This window comes from Xiphophorus maculatus, chromosome 23, assembly GCF_002775205.1.
Source record: "Xiphophorus maculatus strain JP 163 A chromosome 23, X_maculatus-5.0-male, whole genome shotgun sequence".
Taxonomy (NCBI): Eukaryota; Metazoa; Chordata; class Actinopteri; order Cyprinodontiformes; family Poeciliidae; genus Xiphophorus; species Xiphophorus maculatus.
Window position 1 is genome coordinate 7,913,030 of NC_036465.1, and position 23,572 is coordinate 7,936,601.

General features: G+C 37.6%; 2 protein-coding genes and 1 long non-coding RNA gene across 4 annotated transcripts; 2 read left to right on the top strand and 1 right to left on the bottom strand.

Annotated features, from left to right (window-relative positions):
- The first annotated feature begins 3,451 nt into the window (after window positions 1-3,451).
- LOC111607045 lies at window positions 3,452-4,675 on the top strand. The gene is made up of 2 exons (XR_002752291.1): window positions 3,452-3,848; window positions 3,953-4,675. It is a non-coding gene; the product is annotated as an uncharacterized LOC111607045 (long non-coding RNA).
- Window positions 4,676-5,206: 531 nt separating this feature from the next.
- Window positions 5,207-15,320, bottom strand: LOC111607103 (transmembrane 9 superfamily member 2-like). The gene is made up of 18 exons (XM_023328979.1): window positions 15,025-15,320; window positions 13,557-13,624; window positions 13,376-13,469; window positions 13,119-13,243; window positions 12,849-12,978; window positions 12,036-12,163; window positions 11,299-11,413; window positions 11,110-11,189; window positions 10,897-11,002; window positions 9,616-9,666; window positions 9,158-9,290; window positions 7,937-8,056; window positions 7,657-7,714; window positions 7,364-7,523; window positions 7,114-7,265; window positions 6,901-7,012; window positions 6,641-6,812; window positions 5,207-5,547 (listed from the first exon to the last, which is right to left on the bottom strand). The coding sequence occupies exons 1-18, from the start codon at window positions 15,148-15,150 to the stop codon at window positions 5,336-5,338; spliced, it is 2,142 nt and encodes a 713-aa protein (XP_023184747.1). The 5' UTR covers window positions 15,151-15,320; the 3' UTR covers window positions 5,207-5,335.
- A 1,908-nt stretch (window positions 15,321-17,228) lies between these two features.
- On the top strand, window positions 17,229-23,478 carry rbmx (RNA binding motif protein, X-linked). Of its 2 annotated transcripts, none has more exons than XM_023328892.1 (10): window positions 17,229-17,519; window positions 17,624-17,733; window positions 18,731-18,837; window positions 18,923-19,076; window positions 19,254-19,391; window positions 19,501-19,612; window positions 19,805-19,930; window positions 20,655-20,746; window positions 21,475-23,038; window positions 23,346-23,478. In XM_023328892.1, exons 2-9 carry the CDS (start codon window positions 17,625-17,627, stop codon window positions 21,786-21,788), a joined length of 1,152 nt encoding a protein of 383 aa, XP_023184660.1. In that variant the 5' UTR covers window positions 17,229-17,519; window position 17,624; the 3' UTR covers window positions 21,789-23,038; window positions 23,346-23,478. The 2 variants fall into 2 exon arrangements, with proteins under 2 accessions (XP_023184660.1, XP_023184661.1); XM_023328893.1 differs by having other exon boundaries at window positions 17,230-17,519; window positions 22,946-23,038.
- The last annotated feature ends 94 nt before the right edge of the window (window positions 23,479-23,572 follow it).

Below are 23,572 nucleotides of genomic sequence, written 5' to 3' on the forward strand. Positions count from 1 at the left end.
ATATAAGTATTAGCAGAGTACTTCTGAATGTGACATAACTCAGACCTGTCTTTGGTGTCCAGCATAAACAGGAACGAAACCAGAACTGTTCTGTGAAACCCCAATGTTGCTCTCCACCTTCACGGAAACACAGTTCCAACTATGAAATAACAGCAACATTTCAAAAACTGGACATATAATTAAGTCTTTCTTATTTGTTGAAAACTAATAATGAAAGTGGGTAAAATGTAGAAAGTTCCTAATTTAGAAATACTTGTTTTTATCCCCGAACCTTCAGATTTTTGCTCAAAAAGCAGATTATGAAGACACATCCCAACTATAGAAACAATTTCAGTGTAATAGTACATTTAAATCAACAAAAGAAAGGCTTTACCTGAAATTAAATTAAGTTTTGAGCTTCCCAGCCAGAGTCCAACTAAATTTACCCATCACCTATTTTCAATGCAATGTTCAGTCCCTTTCAGGGGAAAGTTTTATTTATAACTTTTAACACTGATTCATGAGTCCTTGAGGTTCATAGATTGCACAGATGTCACAAAGTGCTTCACAAAAAGGTAACCCACAAAATGCACAGAAAGCTACAGTGGAGAATACAGAACACAATGCAATCATAAAGGCCTAAATCTAATTAACAGCTTCCTTGAATTAAAGTGTATTTATTTATCTGTAGTAGTGCAGAATGACCCAGTCAAAGTCCAGATCCAAATCCAGGAAGTTGATGTCCACAATCGTTCTCCATTCAGTTTGACAGCTTCAGCTACTTAGCAATGATGTACAATTTTTGTAACCTCACAAGTTGTGAAGTGATGGTTTCACTTAAGAGAGTGAAAAAAATGGTATGAGTGGTTGCATGACTAAAATTTCAAGGGATTCTAAAACAAGCATTTCATAAGAACAAATAATGAAAACGATGATGAAACATTAAACCTACATAAGACAACGACTGGGATACAAGAGGTTGTAGTTGTGCAGCGCCTTGGAGTGCCACTAGGGGGCATGAGTATGTATTTCAGCCGGAAGAAGGTAAATAGAGGAAGAAGAGCAACCGTCGTTCACCATCATTGTATCCAGTGATGGGATTTTCGGCTCCTTTTCGAGATGCGGCTCTAATGGCTCTTCTTACTGTCGAGAACCGGCTCTTTCGGCTCCCAAACGGCTCCCCATATATATTTTTGACATTATTAATTAATTAATAGCTTAAACCTAATTTTATAATATTTTGTTTCATTATTGACATTGTTAAGCACTTATGATGAGTAAAAAGGCCGCATAACAATGCTTTATAAATAAACCTTTTATTATAACCAATTAAATTATCACAAAATAGCACCACTTCCACAAAAATAACTTAAAATAAATTAAACAGTTAAATATAAATACAAACACCCACCACAATACGAAAAAGTATCAAAGCAGCTTCATAACAGAGAAGGTGCCACAATACAAATATCAAATAATATTCAGTGTTATGTGTGATTGGTCAGATGTGTGGAGCACACGCTTGACATGAGGGCAGTGGACCGACCGAGGGGAAAAAAACTCTCCGCTCTAGCACTGGCAGGAGAGCAAAACATGCAAGGAGAGGGAGAAGGGGGAGGAGAAGGGGGGGGGGGGAGACAGCGAGGCACCGCTGGACAAAAAAAAAAACAATGTGGGGAAAAACTATCGGCTCTGGCACTTGCAGAGCACAAGCACAACGACAGGGAGGCGGAGAGACAGCGATATACTGTAGAAAAAAACCCGGCTCCCAAATAGGATCCTAAAACGGCTCCCATTGTGGAGCCGGTTCCAATCGTTCACTTCAAAGAGCCGGCTCTTAGAGCCGGATCGTTAGCGACCGACACATCACTAATTGTATCCTCCTAAAGCAGTGGTTCTTAACCTGGGTTCGATCAGTCGGTCTCAGGGGTTCGGCGGAGCCTCTGCCGGGGAGGTAAAGACACACTTGTGTAAAGTCGTGATGACAGGCCCCGCTTGGCCATCACTTGCTGCAGAGGATTATGTTACTAGTGATGGGAATATTCGGCTCCTTTTCGAGATGCGGCTCTAATGGCTCTTCTTACTGTGGAGAGCCGGCTCTTTCGGCTCCCCATATATATTTTTGACATTATTAATTAATTAATAGCTTAAACCTAATTTTATAATATTTTGTTTCATTATTGACATTGTTAAGCACTTATGATGAGTAAAAATGCTGCATAACAATGTTATAGCAATACCGATGCGTGTGATGTCCACATGTGCCTGTGCAGGTTGTTTGTCGAGCCTGCACGATAGGAAATGCTGACTTTGCACAGTCTGCACTCTGCCCTGGAGCTTGATGTAGCATTAAAATGAGTCCAAATCTTGCTCCGTTTTCTGTCACTCATTTATTTTCACCTATTCAGTTCTCACACTGACTCCCCTTCTTTCTGTGCTTCTTGATCGCTGAGTGAGTGTCTGTACATAAACACCTGCCGACGAACGCTATACAGCTTGGCCAATTGCCTGCCGTTTCCACAAAAAAAGTGGAGATAAACTTTTTTTTCAGTGTTTTCCCGCCACATTATTAGTTGAAACTATGTGTGATTGGTCAGATGTGTGGAGCACACGCTTGACATGAGGGCAGTGGACCGACCGAGGGAAAAAAAACTCTCCGCTGTAGCACTGGCAGAAGAGCAAAACGCGCAAGGAGAGGGAGAAGGGGGGGAGAGACAGCGATGCACCGCAGGACAAAAAAAAACGATGTGGGGAAACTATCGGCTCTGGCACTTGCAGAGCACAAGCACAACGACAGGAAGGCGGAGAGACAGCGATATACTGTAGAAAAAAACCCGGCTCCCAAATAGGATCCTAAAACGGCTCCCATTGTGGAGCCGGTTCCAATCGTTCACTTCAAAGAGCCGGCTCTTAGAGCCGGATCGTTCGCGACCGACACATCACTACATGTTACATTGCTCGGCCAATCAGGGCTGCGGGGAATTTAGTGCGCGCAGTATTCAACGGTTGTCGTAGTTGTACGTCGCGTGGTTTCTTTCTTAATATTTTAATTCATACTAAATATGTCGAGCAAAAAGAGAAGAAAATCAACAGACTTTGCTCTGAAGACGCACTTGCCAAGGTGAAGCCACGCCTCTCTGAACTGGTCTCCCAAAAACATCAGCAGAAGTCACACTGATTTGCAGGTATGTCATTTGTGCAATACTTTATTCTGGCCCCAAAAAAGTATTTTGCGGATTCAAAATGACAAAAAAACAAATTTAATTTAAAATAAAAAAAATTAAGTTATTTAAAAAAATTTAATTCTTTGAAAAAAATCCAAATTTATTTTTAATTAGTAAAATAGTAAAAAAATATTTTGGGAGCTGAAATTCTTTCATGGGGCCGAAATATTTTTGGGGGGCCAGAATGAAGTCATACTGTAACTTGCTGTGAGTTCATGGTTTTGTTCTTTGAGCAAAGTGACGTTCATACACGGCTCATTTTGTGCACCAGCAAAAAACATATACCTATGTCTTGAATTTGGGGAAAAAAAATATTTTATTCATCACTAAAGGAGGGTTCGGTGACTGCGCATATGAAACTGATGGGTTCGGTACCTCAAAAAAGGTTAAGAACCACTGGCATAAAGCCTGATAAATTTGGTAGTTCCTCGTCATAGCACGTTGGTAGCCTGCATGCTTTGAGCAGACTGAGTCCGTGTTGTTTTAAATATTACACACTTTGTGCTCTTAAACCGCCGTATTGAAGTGTTGTTTTTTTTTTGTAGCTCGTGGGGAAAGTCGTCTAACGTGAATAACTGTTTCGCTGATATTGGTGGCGCGTTTATCGCCATTTTGCGCGTTGAGCGACTCAAAACCAGCAAAAAGGTATTTATCTAGCAAATGATCCGTTTTTAGGAGCAGTTTTATTGTTCCTGTGCAATATTTTCCGTGTGATAGTTGACCCGAACGGCATTTTCTTTGTTTTTCAGAATGGCCGAAGCAGACCGACCGGGGAAGCTCTTCATCGGTGGACTCAACACGGAGACCACCGACAAGGCCTTGGAGCAGTACTTCAGCAAATATGGCAGGATCGTCGAAGGTGGGAATGGCCCCTCCACAAGTAGAACTCGATTTTAATTTTCTACTGATTTAACACCGCGTGCAAAGCTTATGTGTTGCTGTATTTAATACACACTTAAAGTTTTATATTTTTAATTGTAATATTACAGTTTAATTTGCATCTTTTCCTTTTGTTTAGCAGTTTTACCAATACTTAAAATAAATACTTTAGACTTTGTATGAATTCGGAATGTTTCATTTTCACTTTCGATAGATATGAGTGTTTTATTGTTTGTTTTCAAAATACTTTGAGGGGCCTTTTGAAAAGCTACATAAAAGTAGTTACCTACATAAAAGTAGTTTATGGATGTATAATTAAATGCTGAAATATTAAGCTATTTCATTTTATTTGCAAAATTACATTAAGGATGCAATGTTGAATGCCCGCTTATCCCCAATAGTTGCTTAAAATAGGAACACAGCATCTAGTTTTCTCAGTGAATTGTTCAAATAAATGACTAATGATAAACGACTTGCACCTTTATCCAGGCAAATGGTCACATTTGTTACTACATAATCTTTTCAGAATTGGCCATGGGTTAAATATTCTGTCTTGGTATAATAGACATAGGATGTTTTTATTTTAATTTTTTTTTAAATAAGCGTTTAATCTTGAGAATAAGTCACAATTTGTCAGTTTTTCTCCCCAACAGACTTTGTACATTGCACATAAGATAAGATAAATCTTTATTGTCATTGTCACAAGGACAACGAAATTCAAAGGGTGCCATCAGTCGGTGCACATGCCCAAAAACAAAAAATAACTGTCTCACAATTCACACACAACGCAAGAATCAACAAACTGGCAAAAAAAAAAAGTAAGAACAGCCACATTCTCACATACATCATTTATGATGATTAATGGTTGTTTTTGATTGCATTTAGTTTTGTTATTGCTATCGGGTAAAAACTGTCTCTGAGACGGTTGGTTCTTGTTCTGATTGCTCTGTATCTTCTGCCTGAAGGCAGCAGTGTGAACAGAGAATGTCCTGGGTGAGAAGTGTCCTTTGTGATGTGTTGTGCTTTTCTTAGACAGCGGTCGCTGTGCATGTCCTCCAGTCAGGGGAGAGGGCAGCCAATGATTTTTTGGGCTGTATTCACAACCCTTTGGAGAGCTTTCCTTTGAGCCGTAGTGCTGCTGTTATACCATACGCAGATACAGGAAGTCAGTATGCTCTCTATGGAGCACTTGTAGAAGGACAAGTGCTCCTTCTACATGTTCAATAGAGGCTGAGTGATCAATTTTCTTTTTTTTATATATTTGTTTTTATGAGTACAAATTCTGGAAAATGGCTGACTTTAAAAGAAACAGATTCCAATTCTGCCAAACAAATCCTGGTTTTATCAGAACTAAACATTGATATGTCTTGTGATATGTCCTGGCTTTGTGAACAGAATACTTGGCATTTGGCAACACTGTAGATCTTATTTACAAACCAGAAGCAAGCGAAGAAGCCAATTGTACCTAAAGGTGGGAGACAAGAAAAACACATCTGTTAAAAAAATAAATAAATCATCAGATTAACAAGGCAAGATCAGCATAAACTAGCACCCCTGGCAAAAAGGGTTAAAACCTTCAATTATACTACTATTTCAGTTGTATGAGGCACACAAATGTAATTAATTAAAAATATAAACAAGAAATAATAATTTTTAACAAAATCACCAATTTCACTTACTGGTATCTAATAACTCCAATAGAGAAATGTATATTATCCTATGAACATAAAGTTTTTAGAGACTTTATAATTTATGACATCATATGATTAACATTTTATTCAACACAAGGTAGCAAAAGGCACACAAAGTACACTAAAATAGTTTGTACTTGTTACAATATTACTTCTGAATGCTTTCACATGTAATATCAAACTTTAAGCTTTTTCCATATTATCTGTAAAAGTAAATTAATTAATGTAAAACTTTAACATTGTAGCTTATTTTCTTCCTTTTTTTGTGGAGAAAGTACTCTATATAACTGGAGATAATTTGCCCCCAAATTGTAAGTTATTATCTAGACCAAAGACCTGCAATCATTACAACCGTCAGTCCAGCTAAAGAAAACTCCTCTATAGCCGTGAATGCCACAAGAGAATATATAGATACATAAATATTACTGACACTAGTAATATTAGTATCAGTAATATTAGATGTAAGCCATTGTCATCTGAATGAACAGAATCAAACACTTTTGAGTGTCACAACTATTGGTTTCATTTTAGCAACTTAAATACTGAAATACATTCCTTTTTCATTGTATTACTTTGTAGATACTTTTCCTTATATGTCCAAATACAAAAGGCCACTAAAATGAGAGCAAATAAATGTTGAGGAATTTCCTGATGTCTATTCTTAGAACAGGATCTTGAATGTTCCTTCTACTGGTAATCTGACTATCCACTGGTATCACATTACCTTTGAAAAGACAGCACAACCCACACTTTTTACTGATCTTAAACTTTCATTGAATTTAATGAGACACAGAACAAAGTCATGTCTGCAATACACAGAAACAAGGACAAAACAAAACAATTATCATTAAAAAGTAAAATTCTTACCTGTAAAGAGGAAGAAGATGAGAACCATAATCATAGTGTATCCAAAGTACAGTATAGTGCTTGCCGCGCCAATTATTTGCAGCTTTGAGAAGAAGTAGTACACAGCATAGATAAAGAGATAGACTGCTGTGAAGCCGCTGGTCAAGAATGAACGCCACCACCAATGGTAGTCCTGGATGAATCAGATAAAAGATGGTGAGTTAGGGTCCGCCAAAACAATAAAAAAAAATGAAAGAAATCTAGCCTAAACATTCAGGTACCTCAGCACACAGGTGGAAGTAGCACAGCAGAATTGTGGCCTCAGAGCAGGTGATCAGGAGAATAATGAAAACCAGGAACAGGAACCCAAACATGTAGTACATCTGATGAGACCTAAATCAAAAATCTTAATTCATTCACCCGGTAAACATGTTTAAGTATCTAATATTGGAGTTGCAGATTTCTCAGAAATGGAGATTATTTCACATTTGTACCAAATGCTGTTGAGGATGAAGAACAGCTGGATGAAGATGCAACCAAAAGGAAGGATGCCACCCATGACGATCCCAGGGATGGGCTTAGTGAAGAAGGACTGCTCAGGAATTTGACGGGGGATTTGATTTGTCTGCACTGGTTGCTTAATTGCCTGCGCCAAACAGAAAAACAAAAAAGCTGAAAGCTGACAAGAAGAAAAGATAAAAACGCATTTGTCTATGTTTTGTCAACTCGGAAGATCTAACTCACAGGTTTCTTGAATCCAAAGTAGGCACCAATGAAGGTGAGAGGAACAGAGATTCCAAACCACATGGCCAAAATGGCCACCAAAGTACCAAAGGGGATTGCAGCTGAGGATCCCTCCACCCAAAGGATGAGGTTCATCATGAAAAAGTCTGCAAATACAATCCTAAAGAAAAAAATAAAACAACGACTCAGTACAAAGGTCAATTATACGTTGGATAACATCAGTATGCAAGCCTCCAGACCTGCTAACACAGAAGTGCATGAAATGTGAGCATTTGCTAAGCTAAATATTGTACCCTGGGCACAGGAGAGCTGTCAGCAACACGTTGGTCTTCCACTTTTCACCTCCAAAAGCTGATAAGAAGAAGAGACAAGAATTAACTATTGTGACAGGAACAATGACAATGAAGTTTGCATGAAAGTTTATGAGTGAAGTATTATCCAAGTTGGTTTAGCTCTGAGATATCCTACTACATTATCTAAACTGAGGGTGACAATTACAAAACAACTTTTTATTCATTTATTTTTAAAATCTACTTTGTAAAACTGTAACTTTCATACAAAGTGGAGAATTACTTTTGTAAAGACGTGCAGACACGTAGCCAGCAGGTGTTCCCAGCAGGACCCAGAGAACCACAGCGCACGTCATCAGAGCCCCTCTGTTGGCAGGAGACAGGAATCCAAGACAGGCCAGGACTAAAGTGGACAGAAAGTCATGAATGCATCATTTCAAACATAATGTATGTAGAATGTGAAAGGCGAAACACTTTAATAGAATGCCTGGCTAACTTAAGAATGTAAAATGTGTATGGTATATGTTACCATATACTGTAATTTAAGTTGAAAGCTCTATGCTTAGTACAGATTTAGAATATCTGTTTCCATTTAGCTACCAAAACAATAGTTATGATAAAAGTCATGTGATCAGAATTAGGTGATAAATTAAAGAAGCTTTCTTATTTTATTTTGAACATGGGGAAAGCAGAGAATCATGCTCCAATGTTACTTGAAACCTTAAACACCCTGTATGGGTTGAATTTATTCACAACCATACAGAATGATTTGTTTTTATGCTGTCAAGATAGGGTTGAACGATATGGTTGAAAAATGTATGATACAAGTTTTACATATCAGTCGATAGATTGATATTTTTCTTTGTTTTAAATATTTGAAATACTGCCAATCTGGTTGCATGACCTTTCCTCTTTTATTCAGTTTTCACTCCACTGTTTATTTTTAAGCAGTTATGAGAGACCTGAAAAAGTGTGCAATTATTCCAACATGTTATTGCTAGGTAACCAAAGAATGAGTGAGTAGCTAGGTAACCAAAGAGTAAGTTAGTTGATGCCACACACCTTGCTCGGTGTGTGGCATCAACTAAACGCTCATCCGAACCTCATCAACGCTCATCCGAACCTCTCTTTGAGAGGTTCGGATGAGCGTTCAATGAATATTCTATGTATTGAATAATTTATCAGATGTATTATCTACTGACATTGATCACATGTCAATCATGACATTTATTATCCAGCCCTATGGTAAGCAGATGCTAAATTAGAGTTTCTTTATTTGAATGCAGTACATAACACAGATGTAAATGTAGGCGTTAAGTATTCAAATAAACTAATTAAGCATGACTGTGGACATGTCTAGCCCCAAGGCAGCAGCAAAGGGATTTTTAAACCATCCTTTACATGTGGATTGCGCCTAGACCAGGTGGAGCTGGAGGTAAGTTTGTGAAAACAACCTGTAGGACATTAACAGCAAAACATCTGGATGAAAGTGAGAAATCCTTACAGAGTGTGATGAAGGTCATGATGAAGATCTGGGTGCCCTGTCCAAGGAACACAGACAGCAGCATCCCCTTCCTGGGAGGACGGAAAACATCCCCATGCACTTGCTTCCATCCTGGCTCCTCCTGTGCGTCTTCCTGGGGGACAAATGTCAACACAACGGTCAAGGGAGAGACTCAAATTTATACAAGTTTAAAGTTAAAAAGGTTGCCAACCACCAGACACTCATTCCTGCTAGACAAACACATATATGTGAAGACAGATTTTAAAAAGGTGTAAAATTTGGTGTGAACAAACTAATTTCAAGGAAAAATACATTTTTCCCTTTTTCTGACAGATTAAACTCCTAGTTTAAAGATCCACACCACATTTTACATTCCATGTGTTCTCTGTTTGCCAGAATCATACACAACCAAGCACCTGATTTAGTTCAATCCTTAGAAAGAATTTCATTAAGCTTACATAGGGTAGAGAAGATTTTTCCTTGGCCGGTGTAAGCTTCATCAAGTCTCCCTGTGAAATGTAACAGAGTATTTGTAATTTTGGATGCAATGTACTCGTGCTGGGTGGTATTTTACACTGCAGATTTAAAGCATAAGCCACACAAATAAGCACAAGCAGACCAATGAATGGTGTTACTAAAAATAAACTCCAGTCTACAATGTGTTAGAATAATTTCTTCAGTTAAACCTCTAAATTCCTCATGAAAATCCTTATCTAGAGTGATATGGATCTACCCAGCTGTCCTGCCTTATTTCACACATACAAGAGTTTTCGATCTGATTAGTCTCAGCAATAAAAGCATTCAGGAATAGAAACACATTCAATAAATGAGAATACCATTGAAAACTTTATTTCATTAATTCAAAAAGTGACACTCGTACCGATATTTTCCAATTGGTCCATATTGAAATCTGCACTGCAAAAATACAAAATCTTACCAGGTATTCTGGTCTACATTCTAGTTCAAGTATGTTAGTACACGTGAAACAAGAAAAACTAACAAATAACTTTTAAGCAAGATTTGCTTTGTGAACTTGTTTTAAGTCACTAATACCTTGATATCAACAAAAAACTACTAGTTTCATTGGCAGATTATTTCACTTGTAACATGGGAAAATGTGTTATAAGTGAAATAATCTGCCGATGGAATTAGTACTTTTTCACCAATTTTAAGGCATTATTGACTTAAAACAAGCTCTTATATCTTGATTAAAAGTTACTTGTAAGTTAGTTTTGTCTTCTTTCAAGTGCACAAAGATATTTACACTAAAAACTAAAAAAAATTACATGGTAAGATTTTGTATTTTTGTACTGTATATAATATCAGTTTCCTTTTCAGTTAAATTACTCAAATAAATTCACATAACTTTTGGATGCTATTCTAAATCATTTAGATACATCTAGATAGCTCAAGACACATGGCCCACTGTTTTAAGCATGTAAACATCAGACTACCAACTAGTTAGTAAGAAAACCATCCTTGTTGAACTAATCATTAATTCTATCAGACAGTAGTAACAGTCTGTTTGTAATAATGTCCAAAAATGAAAATGCTGAAACATTTTTGGTACAAGCGGAATCTGAAAATAAATGGAGATTACTTCTAATATCCTGGTTTCATAACACCAAGAGGAAGTGGAAGGGCTTGTCTTGTGTGAGTAAGTGATGATGTCCTGCAATTTATCTGTAGCAGGAATGTTTTGTATACATCAGAACAGGAAAGTCAAACAGCACCATTACCTGATCCACATGATTGTATCTGGCGATGTCCTTATGAAGGGTTCTCAGCATGATCATGGCAACCATGCCAGACAGGAAAAGCACAATTACCAGAGAATTCACGATGCTGTTGGACACACAAGACACACCTTAATGCAAATACCAAAAATAATGAGCTTGTGAATAGTAGCGACCGTTTTTTAAAGCGAAAAAGCATTAAAAGCGTATTTGGACCTAAACCACTGGATGTTGGTACGAGGCATCGAGACCAGCATGTAGTCCCACCTAGAGGCCCATTTGATGGTATTATTTTCCTGCAAAATTAATTTAAAAAAATGCAATAATCAGGTAACAGTTTTCTCCTTACAGACCATGAACAGGTAACACATTACTAAAAAGTATAGTCACACATAAAAGGCTTACCTCAAATATTACAGAATAGGTGTAAACGATGGTTATATCCTCTTTAACCTCCCCTGGCACTTCCATTGGGTTTCCTGATTCACAGTTTGGTTTGTTTTCATCTGCTTGTTTGATGCTGTTTGCAGAAAATACAAAAAGTCAACTTATGTTAAAATGTAATTGTTAAGAACAAAAGCCAACTGTCATTAAGATCATAACCTTAACTACGTGCTGTAAGAGCATCTCAGTGCATGATAACCACTTTATGTTTGAACATGTTTTGTGTACTTTAGGACAGAAAAACAAGTCATATTTCAACTGCAGCAAAAATGATAGAACATATGGACATTTACAGTTAATAATGTCAACTATTGCCACTTATTGTTAATTTCATTTTGATATACTAACAGTTTCCAAATTGTCAGTACGTCAACCAAGTTCATTATTCCTCACTACAAATACTTCCAGTCAAATATGTCTATATTGTAAGCAAAGGAAAACCATATTAGCCTTTCAACCAGCTGACTGGCAGTGACCAGCAACAGGGAAAGACAGTGGAGCACTTTGTTACTCTCTGGTAGCTCTTTAGTCAGTAATAAGGGTATGCATAAAAACTTTTGGGGTTTTTAAATGTGAAACTATTGAAAACCTCTCTATACAGTCATGCTGAAAGGTGATGCATGCCTAAATGAGTTGCATTAAAAAATTAAATAAATAAATAGTAGCTGATTGTCCATCCATGTCCACTTGACTCTCACCTCCTTGGTTCAAGAGTGGCAGCAACCAAGCGAGAGCCTCGCCAACCTTCATTTTCTCCGCTGTGGTAAGTAATCTTTATGTCCACATGGTTGAAGACATAAAATGTGTTTTTCTTGTTGAACTCGGACTGAAAAAAGATACAAATGTGTCTCATTAGTCAACGTCCATTTCAGCTTTAACTTCATTTGAACATATTGAACTCATGCTATTCTGTGTGACAGGTGAAAGTCATCAGATTTATTTAGTTTTCACATCATATTAATATCTTTCCTTGGTCCTCCAAAATAAGATAAAAAACATGAAAGCACAGGCAAAATTATAAGTTCAACCACCAAAAAAACCTAAAGTATTTTTAGGCAAATTAATCAGATCTGAAGGTTCATTCCTTTATTAAAAAAAATATTTGTATATAATAGTTACCAACTAAAACATAAAATAAATGAGAGTATATAATAGTTACCAACTAAAACATAAAATAAATGAGAGTGCATTTAAAGACAGTTAGATAAAAATGCATTATTTGCTGCTGACGTACACCGTCACACTGCTCCAACAGGTATCACTGGTTGGTAAAGCCAAACTGGTTACATTGATTGCTAGCACAGCTTAATGCAATCCGTTTTACAGTCACTAATGCTGTTCAAGCCAATTTCCTTTAAATACACAATGTCAACTTTGTTGAAATTCCTTCTTGGGTAAAAAAATACTTTAAAGAAAATACCTATTAGCTGCTGTTAATTTATTTTAATTTCACACATTCTTATAATAAAACCATAATGCAGAAATTAAAAAAGCAAGAAACCACAACTCACATTAATTACACAGGCATCTTTTGCTCGACCATCTGATGTGACAAAGCAGCCAATAGGGAAGCCAGGGTTGCAATACTTTTGACCGTCTTCAACGTCATAGCACCATGTCACTGGCATGTTGTCGATAATCCTTAAAATACATTTAAAATGATAAAGGTTTGCTTAAATTCGTTCCTTTGTTCATTTATTCATTTTCTCTAAATTAGCATTAATTCTTAAGGAGAAATGGAATCAGTATGAATCTTCTAATGACGTGTATCTGCCACTAACCAGTGATGCTGGTAATTCAGCTGCATTCCCATCTTGAGAAAATCCAATTTTGATGTATCATCTTTGTTCCCTGCCTTGTAAGTCTTGGTACAAACTTTCTGGCATGCATTTTCTTTAAACTTGATCTGCAAAAAAAGACCAAAAAAGACTGTTTTTTAGCAGCAACATGGATTAAGATTTGGTGGCATTAATGGTGCATCTTTGCAAACATAGAATGAACGAAACAAAAACGTATTTGCCATCATTCAGGCTCTCACCTTGTAAGGGGAAGACTCAATTCGCTCACCAAATAGCACCTGTCCCAGGTTCTCCGATGGCCTCTTCTCCTGATCATCTTTGCAGAAGTCAAACCTTTATCAAATATTTAAATGATCATCCACAGAAAAATTATGATACTGATCAAGACTTTTTTTAAATCTAAAATATCAAATGACTTACATATCATATTTGTAAGGCAGAACAGACTTCACTGAATCCAAGCGATTAACAAACACCTCAATCTGCGTCTGTAAAGAAGATACTTTAAAATATAACTTTTATAGAACATTTTTAAAAAACAAACTAATGAGCCTGAAATTATCGAGTCCCATATGGAAAAATAATTATCACTCACAGAAACTTTCTTTAATGGCATTAGAGGCAAAACCACTTGATAATGGACCTTACCAATCTCCGCCCTCAACCGACCCACAAGTCTCACAAGCAAAGCCTCGCAGCACATTGTTTCTATGTAAACATGACAGGATTAGCGCATCATTTCAACCAGATTTTCACAATATATCAGCTACTACAATGGACAGAGGAACTAACAGGTTCATGTCATCATCTGGGAGGAGGTTACTGGTTTCTCGGTCACAAGCTGGTTGCAAACCTGAGGCCAGCAGGTGTCAGTCAGTTATGGTAGATCTGAAATTTGGTTTGATGACCTCAATATGAGAAGCTACAGACTGATAGGAGGAACCAAAGAGCTCTGTAAAGGTAAAGGGAAATCTTCTGAAGCTGGGATATAATTAATTTAATTTCACATAATTATCGCGGTAGAAGCCATTTGTTTGTTAGAACAAATATATTTCATAAAATTTTATTTGATGTTTGTTGTGAATCACGTAAACTCACAAACGAACGAGGTAATTAGTCCAACGTTTAGAAACTACAGCGGCTGTAATGCGCCTCAGCAAAGGTAAACAAAGGTAAAATAACTCGAACAGGTGATCAACTCAAAACCACTCGTACCTTTTTACTCTCTCTCTTTGTAGTTTGTACTTTGTTTTCTCTCGTTAAAAACAACATTCAGTCCATTACGATATCAAGTTTCCAGGCTTGATATTTATTTCTCGATTATTAATCAGCGCTTCCCTGAACACAGCGATGGTTGACTGACTAGCTGTACTTGGTGCTAACGTGGCTAACACGAGTAACAGTTTAGTCCAAAGCCTTTTCTGCTTAAATAAAATCTTTAGTGTATGTCAGATACAGACACATTGCATACTGATCTGCTTAGCTAACGTAAGACTGTGTAGCAGACAGGCTTCAAGGTGTAGCAGTAGTATCACTGCTGCCATTATGCTGTACTTAGCTAACGGGAAGCGTGTGTTAGTGAGACTGCCACGCACGTGACCACGTAGAATGGACATCAGCCAATGAAAAGCGGCCCCTCCGGTAAGGTCCATGGTTTTTAAGCAATCACTAGTGAGACGAAACAATACAAAGTTCCTAAACATCATTACGATGTGCCAGTATCCTGTTCCAGACATTAGCCGGGGCCTAGAGGACAAGCGGCTAGCTACTGCTATTTCTGCCAGTTCAAAAAAAGATGTCAAAAACACAAGGAAAAATATAGAAACTTTTACTGATGAACATGTACATAACTTATTAAGAATTGCTACTCCACTGAAAGAAATCATACCTGGCATTCTTCTGTCTCTTCTTCACAAAAACTCACGGGAGCCAAACCCGGAAGATAAAACGCGGAACATGAACTGAAATATACGACTAGAAAATAGACCAATCCAACTGGCTGTCGCATCTTCATTTTAACGCGGGCTAAGCTCTCCAACGCTGCGATATCTTGCTGTTAAAGGCAGTGTATCCCCTAATTTATAAGGGCCTACTGTTCACCGGGTGTCTACGGCTGGCTAAAAGCCGTTTCACTAACTCGGGATACGGACACCGATCCAGACTGACAACGTCCCACCTCTGTCAAGCTACGCGGATGTCACGGGGTTTCCCCTTCAAAGTAAAGGTACGAAGGATTCGGTCTGCTCCAAACGTTGGATTTCTGTGTTTTAAGATTATGCAAAACTGCGTATAATACAATTTGTATTAAAACGTTTTTAATATGTTTTACTTATATTATAATGGAACTATATGGACGCTTAAAATGAACAGGTATATTTACTATTTGAATTATTTTGACAGGCATCACATTTTGACACCGTGGAACTGGATGTTGCTTGTCAGCCACCATCACCACCCTTGTTTTCCTCGTTTTTATAGCTGAACTAAGTTAGAGAAGGAAACGATAAAGTACAATTATGAAAATGTGTGAGAGAAATCTGAATTTTTGTATAAGAGAACAGACGGCATTTTAAATAAATGAAGAGGAAAAATCACTCGTAAATTTGGGAAATAATGTAAATAAAAGATGCCTAGAAAACCGGAATGATACGTAGCGCTTGTAGAAGGAAACGGAAGTTCACAACTTTGCATAGACTGTGGTGATGGTTTTTTCTAAAATAACTCTAATTTATTTGCTTAAATAATCAGCCTATAACTTCAAATGATATACATTTTTTCACATTATTTAGTTGAGCTTTAGTTCTGTACCATCAACTGTAACTCAGAATTTATGTAAACAAAATGTACTCACAATCTGATCCTGGGATATTGCAAATATTGATCTTGAGAACTTTGTCATTTAGCCTAATTTCTAAGGAGTCATTCATAACACAGACCGACAGACAGATAGATCGATGCTTTTGTAGGTGTTGAACAGGAGTCAGTTTTCCATCCTCCAATTACTGAAGGCCCTTGATCGCCAAGTCCTTGTACTCCATTCCATTTCATTCCTGATATATGCTGCAATATAAGTATTAGCAGAGTACTTCTGAATGTGACATAACTCAGACCTGTCTTTGGTGTCCAGCATAAACAGGAACGAAACCAGAACTGTTCTGTGAAACCCCAATGTTGCTCTCCACCTTCACGGAAACACAGTTCCAACTATGAAATAACAGCAACATTTCAAAAACTGGACATATAATTAAGTCTTTCTTATTTATTGAAAACTAATAATGAAAGTGGGTAAAATGTGGAAAGTTCCTAAATTAGAAATACTTGTTTTTATCCCCGAACCTTCAGATTTTTGCTCAAAAAGCAGATTATGAAGACACATCCCAACTATAGAAACAATTTCAGTGTAATAGTACATTTAAATCAACAAAAGAAAGGCTTTACCTGAAATTAAATTAAGTTTTGAGCTTCCCAGCCAGAGTCCAACTAAATTTACCCATCACCTATTTTCAATGCAATGTTCAGTCCCTTTCAGGGGAAAGTTTTATTTATAACTTTTAACACTGATTCATGAGTCCTCGAGGTTCATAAATTGTACCGATGTCACAAAGTGCTTCACAAAAAGGTAACCCACAAAATGCACAGAAAGCTACAGTGGAGAATACAGAACACAATGCAATCATAAAGGCCTAAATCTAATTAACAGCTTCCTTGAATTAAAGTGTATTTATTTATCTGTAGTAGTGCAGAATGACCCAGTCAAAGTCCAGATCCAAATCCAGGAAGTTGATGTCCACAATCGTTCTCCATTCAGTTTGACAGCTTGAGCTACTTAGCAAAGATGTACAATTTTTGTAACCTCACAAGTTGTGAAGTGATGTTCATTCAGTCACTTAAGAGAGTGAAAAAAAATGGTATGAGTGGTTGCATGACTAAAATTTCAAGGGATTTTAAAACAAGCATTTCATAAGAACAAATAATGAAAACGATGTTGAAACATTAAACCCAAATAGAAAATGACTGGGATACAAGAGCGGTTGTAGTTGTGCAGCGCCTTGGAGTGCCACTAGGGGGCAGGCGTATGTATTTCAGCCGGAAGAAGGTAAATAGAGGAAGAAGAGCAACCGTTGTTCACCATCATTGTATCCTCCTAAAGCCTGATAAATTTGGTAGTTCCTCGTCATAGCACGTTGGTAGCCTGCATGCTTTGAGCAGACTGAGTCCGCGTTGTTTTAAATATTACACACTTTGTGCTCTTAAACCGCCGTATTGAAGTGTTTTTTTTGTAGCTCGTGGGGAAAGTCGTCTAACGTGAATAACTGTTTCGCTGATATTGGTGGCGCGTTTATCGCCATTTTGCGCGTTGAGCGACTCAAAACCAGCAAAAAGGTATTTATCTAGCAAATGATCCGTTTTTAGGAGCAGTTTTATTGTTCCTGTGCAATATTTTCCGTGTGATAGTTGACCCAAACGGCATTTTCTTTGTTTTTCAGAATGGCCGAAGCAGACCGACCGGGGAAGCTCTTCATCGGTGGACTCAACACGGAGACCACCGACAAGGCCTTGGAGCAGTACTTCAGCAAATATGGCAGGATCGTCGAAGGTGGGAATGGCCCCTCCACAAGTAGAACTCGATTTTAGTTTTCTACTGATTTAACACCGCGTGCAAAGCTTATGTGTTGCTGTATTTAATACACACTTAAAGTTTTATATTTTTAGTTGTAATATTACTGTTTAAATTGCATCTCTTCCCTTTGTTTAGCAGTTTTACCAATACTTAAAATAAATACTGAAGACTTTGTATGAACTCGGAATGTTTCATTTTCACTTTCGATAGATATGATGAGTGTGTTTTTTTTTGTGTATTTTCAAAATACTTTGAGGGGCCTTTTGAAAAGCTAAATAGTTTATGGATGTATAATTAAATGCTTAAATATTAAGCTATTTTATTTCCTTTGCCCAATTACATTAAGGATGTAGTGTTGAATGCCCGCTAATCCCCAAAAGTTGCTTAAAATAGGAACACAGCATCTAGTTTTCTCAGTGAATTGTTCATATAAATGACTAATGATAAACGACTTGCACCTTTATCCAGTCAAAGGGTCACATTTGTTACTACATAATCTTTTCAGAATTGGCCATGGGTTAAATATTCTGTCTTGGTATAATAGACATAGGATGTTTTTATTTTAATTTTTTCAATAAAAAAAAGAAAAAGATCCCAATTCAGCCAAAGAAATCAGGGTTTTATCACATCTAAACATTGATATGCCCTGGCTATGTGAACAGAATACTTGGCATTTGGCAACATAGAGATTTTGAATGTTATGTTATCAATGGGAATCAAAACGGTTTTAGTAAGTCATTTCAGCACAAACTACATCTGCAGACTTTCAGATGGTGATACATCAACTCTCAAATCAGTAGGTTATACTAAACTTTCAGAGTGTTTTATTGTTTTTTAGTTATTATTGCAGTTCAGGGGATGTAATAAAATATAAAGTAAAAACAAACTGTTATGTCTTAAATCTGAAAATGTATTGAAATTTTTGTCTTGGAAAAAAAAATTCTGGTCTCACCTTTTTGTTTTTATGGTTCAGTACTTCTGATGAAGGACCGTGAAACAAACAAATCGAGGGGCTTTGCTTTTGTAACCTTTGAAAGTCCGGCTGATGCAAAAGATGCTGCCCGGGAAATGAATGGAAAGGTGGGTCTTTGTTTTTCTTTAAGATATTATTTTTTATAAAAAAAATTTAAGTTCTGATTGTAATTGTAACTTTTTTTTTAACCAGTCTTTGGATGGGAAGCCTATTAAAGTGGAGCAAGCTACAAAGCCTCAGTTTGAGAGTTCTGGCAGACGTGGGCCGCCTATGCATTCTCGAAGCCGGGGTCCTCCCAGAGGGCCCCGCGGGTCAAGGGGAGGAATTAGGGGCCCGCCATCCAGAGGTAAGATTTTCATCAGAATCAGGTTTTTTGGCAGAGTTTGCATATAAACTAGGAATTGGACTTTGGTTTCCTCTCGATAACACAGGCATTTTTAAATATAGACACCTATTGGTAAATTTAAAAAGGTGGGTGTTTAATGAACTTGGATGAATGCTGAAAATATGTCCTTCTTTTAAGACTACTATGATTCAGAAGATGGAGATGGCTACTATAGTCGGATGTCATCCAGAGGTCCCCCAATGAAACGAGGTCCACCAGTTCGCAACGGGGGTCCTCCACCCAAGAGGTCGGCCCTATCTGGTCCCATGAGCAGGCGTGAGTATTTAAAACGGTCTCATAATATTCATTTCTTTTCTTTCTTTTTAAAAAAAAATTGTTTCTCAACGGTTTGGGGAATACAACTGTTAACTTGTTGTCATTTCAGCTCCCATGTCCAGAGACAGGGATCCCTATGGTCCTCCACCCCGCAGAGACTCCATGTCCAGGAGAGATGATTATCCATCCCCAAGAGATGACCATTACAACCCTAAAGACGGGTAGGAAATATCAGAACAAGGGTCTATTGTGAATTATTTCTGAGCATAAACAGGAACATTTACACAAGATAAAAAAAAAAGATTTACTGAAAGATAATATGGGAAAGTTGTAGAATAAATACTCAAACACTTTTATTGTACCTTGTTGTTGTGATGAACCTAAATAGATCGGTCCTGTTTAATGATTTTTAGATACTCCAGCCGGGATTACAGCTCAAGAGACCGGGACTATGGACCCCCTCCCAGAGATTACTCCTACAGAGAATATTCTAGTTCTGGCTCCAGAGATGACTATGGCTCAATGTCAAGAGGATACAGGTATGCCTGTCCCTGTAGCATATTTTGCTTAATGATAATTACTCAGAAATGATTGTGATGAATAATATCGATACAACTTTAAAGTAATGTAATGATAAAGAAGTACATCAAAGCTCACAACTGTAATTACTAAGCAACGGTTAACACTGGAACTGAAAAAGGTTTTAAACATCCAAAAGAACATAAACAAAACAACCAAAAACACTAAATGAAATTAAAATAAAAACCTACACACATTAAAAACCATAAATAAAATAGATTATGAAGTTTTTGTATGTAAAATTGCCCTTCAAAAATAATAATCTTTGGTTTCATACCAGGAAAACTGTCAGGTGTGACTTTTATAAGCAAAAATGCAAACTAACAACAAAAACACTCCATTTGAATATCTTTACTTGCATTTTCTAGCTTGTGTCTACAATACTGTGCGCCTGGCAAGTAACTGACACCAGAGTTCACTCCTCTTTCAGCTAAGGCAACAAGAAGGGAGGGGTCAGTCGGGTCAGTGCACTGGAGTGAAGCCTTTTGTTATCCAGTTTGGTAGAAAGAGAAACGGGAAGAAAGCAAACAACCAAATGCAAATTATTGAGTTTATTTTAATAATTGTTGTGCTTACTATGACAGGCTTAGATACAGGTTTGTTTTAGTTCTTAAGGTTTTAAGACATTCTTAAAATCGCACCTGCTCGTCTAATTATAACGGGGTTGTTGTGTATTTTACCAAGCGACCGTGATGGTTATGGAGGTGGCAGAGAGCCGAGAGGCTACATGGATCGTCCCAGTGGTGGCTCCTACCGAGATTCCTATGATGGTTACGGTAAGATGCAGCTCCATGAGCTCAACAAATTATTACTGTCACACAGGGAAAAGCTGCAAAAATAAGTCATGGCACAGGCTGCAACAGAAAGCTCAAGTTCACTACCTCCCAAGAGAAGAACTTTCACCTTGAACAAACCTCCAACTCGCACATTTATATTTAATTCAAATATTGGCTTCTAGGCTAAAAGCAGAAATTTGACTAAAAGTTCAGTCCATTCAGTGCAATTCCTATATTTATCAAAAAAGTGTGGCAATTTCAGGCAAAGACACGATTTGATTTGACTTGACGCAGAGTATGCAACTGTAAGGAACCATCAAAAACCTTGGAAATGTCCATTAAGTGTTGCCTAGCAAAGCACTCCCTCAAGGAGTAAACTTCACAAACCTTCAAGACAAGTCAGAAAACCTCGTCTCTTTTCTTCACCTGGACCTGTTAAAGGAAAAATGGCTTCCTGAGTAAATGGCATGCAGAAATGGAGTAACACTACCCACTTATTCAATGTAGAAGATATAAATTTTATATCAACTGCAACTGCTCATCAACTAAAACATCCACATTAAATGTAGAACTCAAACAAATGGAAGATGAAAAAAAAAAGAAACACACAACCCATGAAATTTGTCACTCGATGAATTCTATTGGCAGAAAGTGCGCACTTAACGGTGCAAGTAATTTATTGAAGTTGAACCTTACCTGAACCATTACCTGAACCATTGACCCTGCAGGTAACTCTCGCAGCGCCCCACCCTCACGGGGCCCCCCACCATCCTATGGTGGAAGCGGTGGAAGCAGTCGTTACGATGACTATGGCAGCAGCTCCAGGGACGGCTATGGCAGTCGTGACAGTTACCCCAGCAGCCGGAGTGACCCGTACCCTCCGAGCCGTGGAGAGAGAATGGGTAGGCAGGAAAGGGGCCCGGCCCCCCCTGGCGAGAGAGGCTACCCTCCTCGTGACTCGTATGGCTCAAGTCGTGGAGGGCCTCGCGGTGGCCGTGGTGGCGGTCGGCCTGATAGAGGAATGGCTCGCAGCAGATACTAAAATGGACTTGGAAGTCTCATTAATGCAAACTTTGATCTTCGTACATACTTGACACATGTTTTGGAAGAAATCTGATGAATACAAACAGACAAAATGTGTCTTAACTCTGTGACTTAGGAAGCTTAGCTTTGTATCTTTTACTTTCCCCGTTTTATGTGTAATTTTTTTTTCCCATTTTTTATATATAGTATTTCTTTACCTATGTCACAGTGTAGTTACTAAGTGTTTTTGTCAGTTCAGTGTGAATTGAATCTGCAATGCCCTAAATATGGCTTTCATACGCTAATAAAGCTTTTAGTTGAAACTCTACATCTCCTCATCGATTTTTCACCTCGAGATTTCTGACAAAAAAGTGACGGGGAAAAAGTGATGACACGTCTCCTTTGCAAAGTTCTGTAATCATAGGTGAGTCTGTTCGCACATATGATGGAGTGGAATGAAATATTAAACAAATGTGCTTCCAACTGGACACTACTGTTTGCCAGATGGGGAAATGTTACTGTCAAAATGTTCCAATGTAGTTCCCCTTGGAAATGGATCCATCACCCTAGAGCAATTTGATGACATGCAACAAGCAAACACAACTCGACTGATAGTCATCAGCTGGTAAGCAAAGCAAACCTTTGTTTCTCACCTGTAAATGAGTTTCTCATTGTCCTGTATTACAATCTTCACTCCAGACAACTTTTGCCTCAGGAGACACTGCAATAAGGAAGTCAACTGAAATAAGCGCTTTTAATTGTTTTATATGGTAATTTTTATAAGAGCAACAAACCATGAGGATTCCTTCCTTTTGATCAAGATTGACAATCTGAGCCCTCGAAACAACTTTTTGCTCAACGAGTTGTGCAGTTTCAAAGAATTGGCATCAGTATTTTTTTTGACATTAAGTGACATCTAGTAAAAAAACGTTTTGTCTTGGTAAAAGCCAAGCAGGCATAAATTATGTTCAGTAACCAAACCTCTTCTACAAGCATGCTCAAAAAAACTGGAGACCTGTGGAGAAACGCCATCAACCCAGCAGCCAAACTGGAGGAAAAAAAAAAAAATCATACGGAGAAACTTGAAGTTGGATTGAGAACTACAATATCTTTATATTTTATTTTTCAATACACGCTTAAGACAAGGACAATGTTAATTTTTTTTCTGTGTTGCAGGATGAACATCAAAGCAATGGCTGCTGAAATATACCAGAGTTCTATCCTCCAGTTGTTGGACTGATTTAACCAGATCGTCTTTAACCAACCTAGGTATGTCCAGCACATGACAACAGCTTCTTGATCAAATATTACATTAGCATGTAAAATTCAAGCATGTAACATGTGGAATATGTTGGCCAACATTTTTTTTGCACCCCAGTCATATGCAATATCAATGTTGCACACTAATATTATAACAATATGTTGTGCTGCCTTACTCCCTCTGGTTTATACTGTTAACTCCTTTACCCTAAACTCATTTATACATTTTAAATTGTTGCTGATTTGTAAGATTATCTGAAACTTGCTATCATTCTATAAATCTAACTTTCAGCTTGATTTAATCTTTTGTCAATAGCTTTACAGGTGCTGTTGCAGGGGTTGGCTGAAACTGTTCGACTGGAAAAACCTGTTGGAAGTGGGAAGAGTCCAGACTGAGGAATTGGTTAAATTTGATATGTGTTGTGTTTTAAATAAAGTCTTTAAAATCAGTTTTTTCTTTTTGTCTCAATAAAACAGTGAAACTGGGAAAGATGGTCAGTAAAGCAGTTGATGTGTAATATTTCTGAACGTAGGAAATCAGAA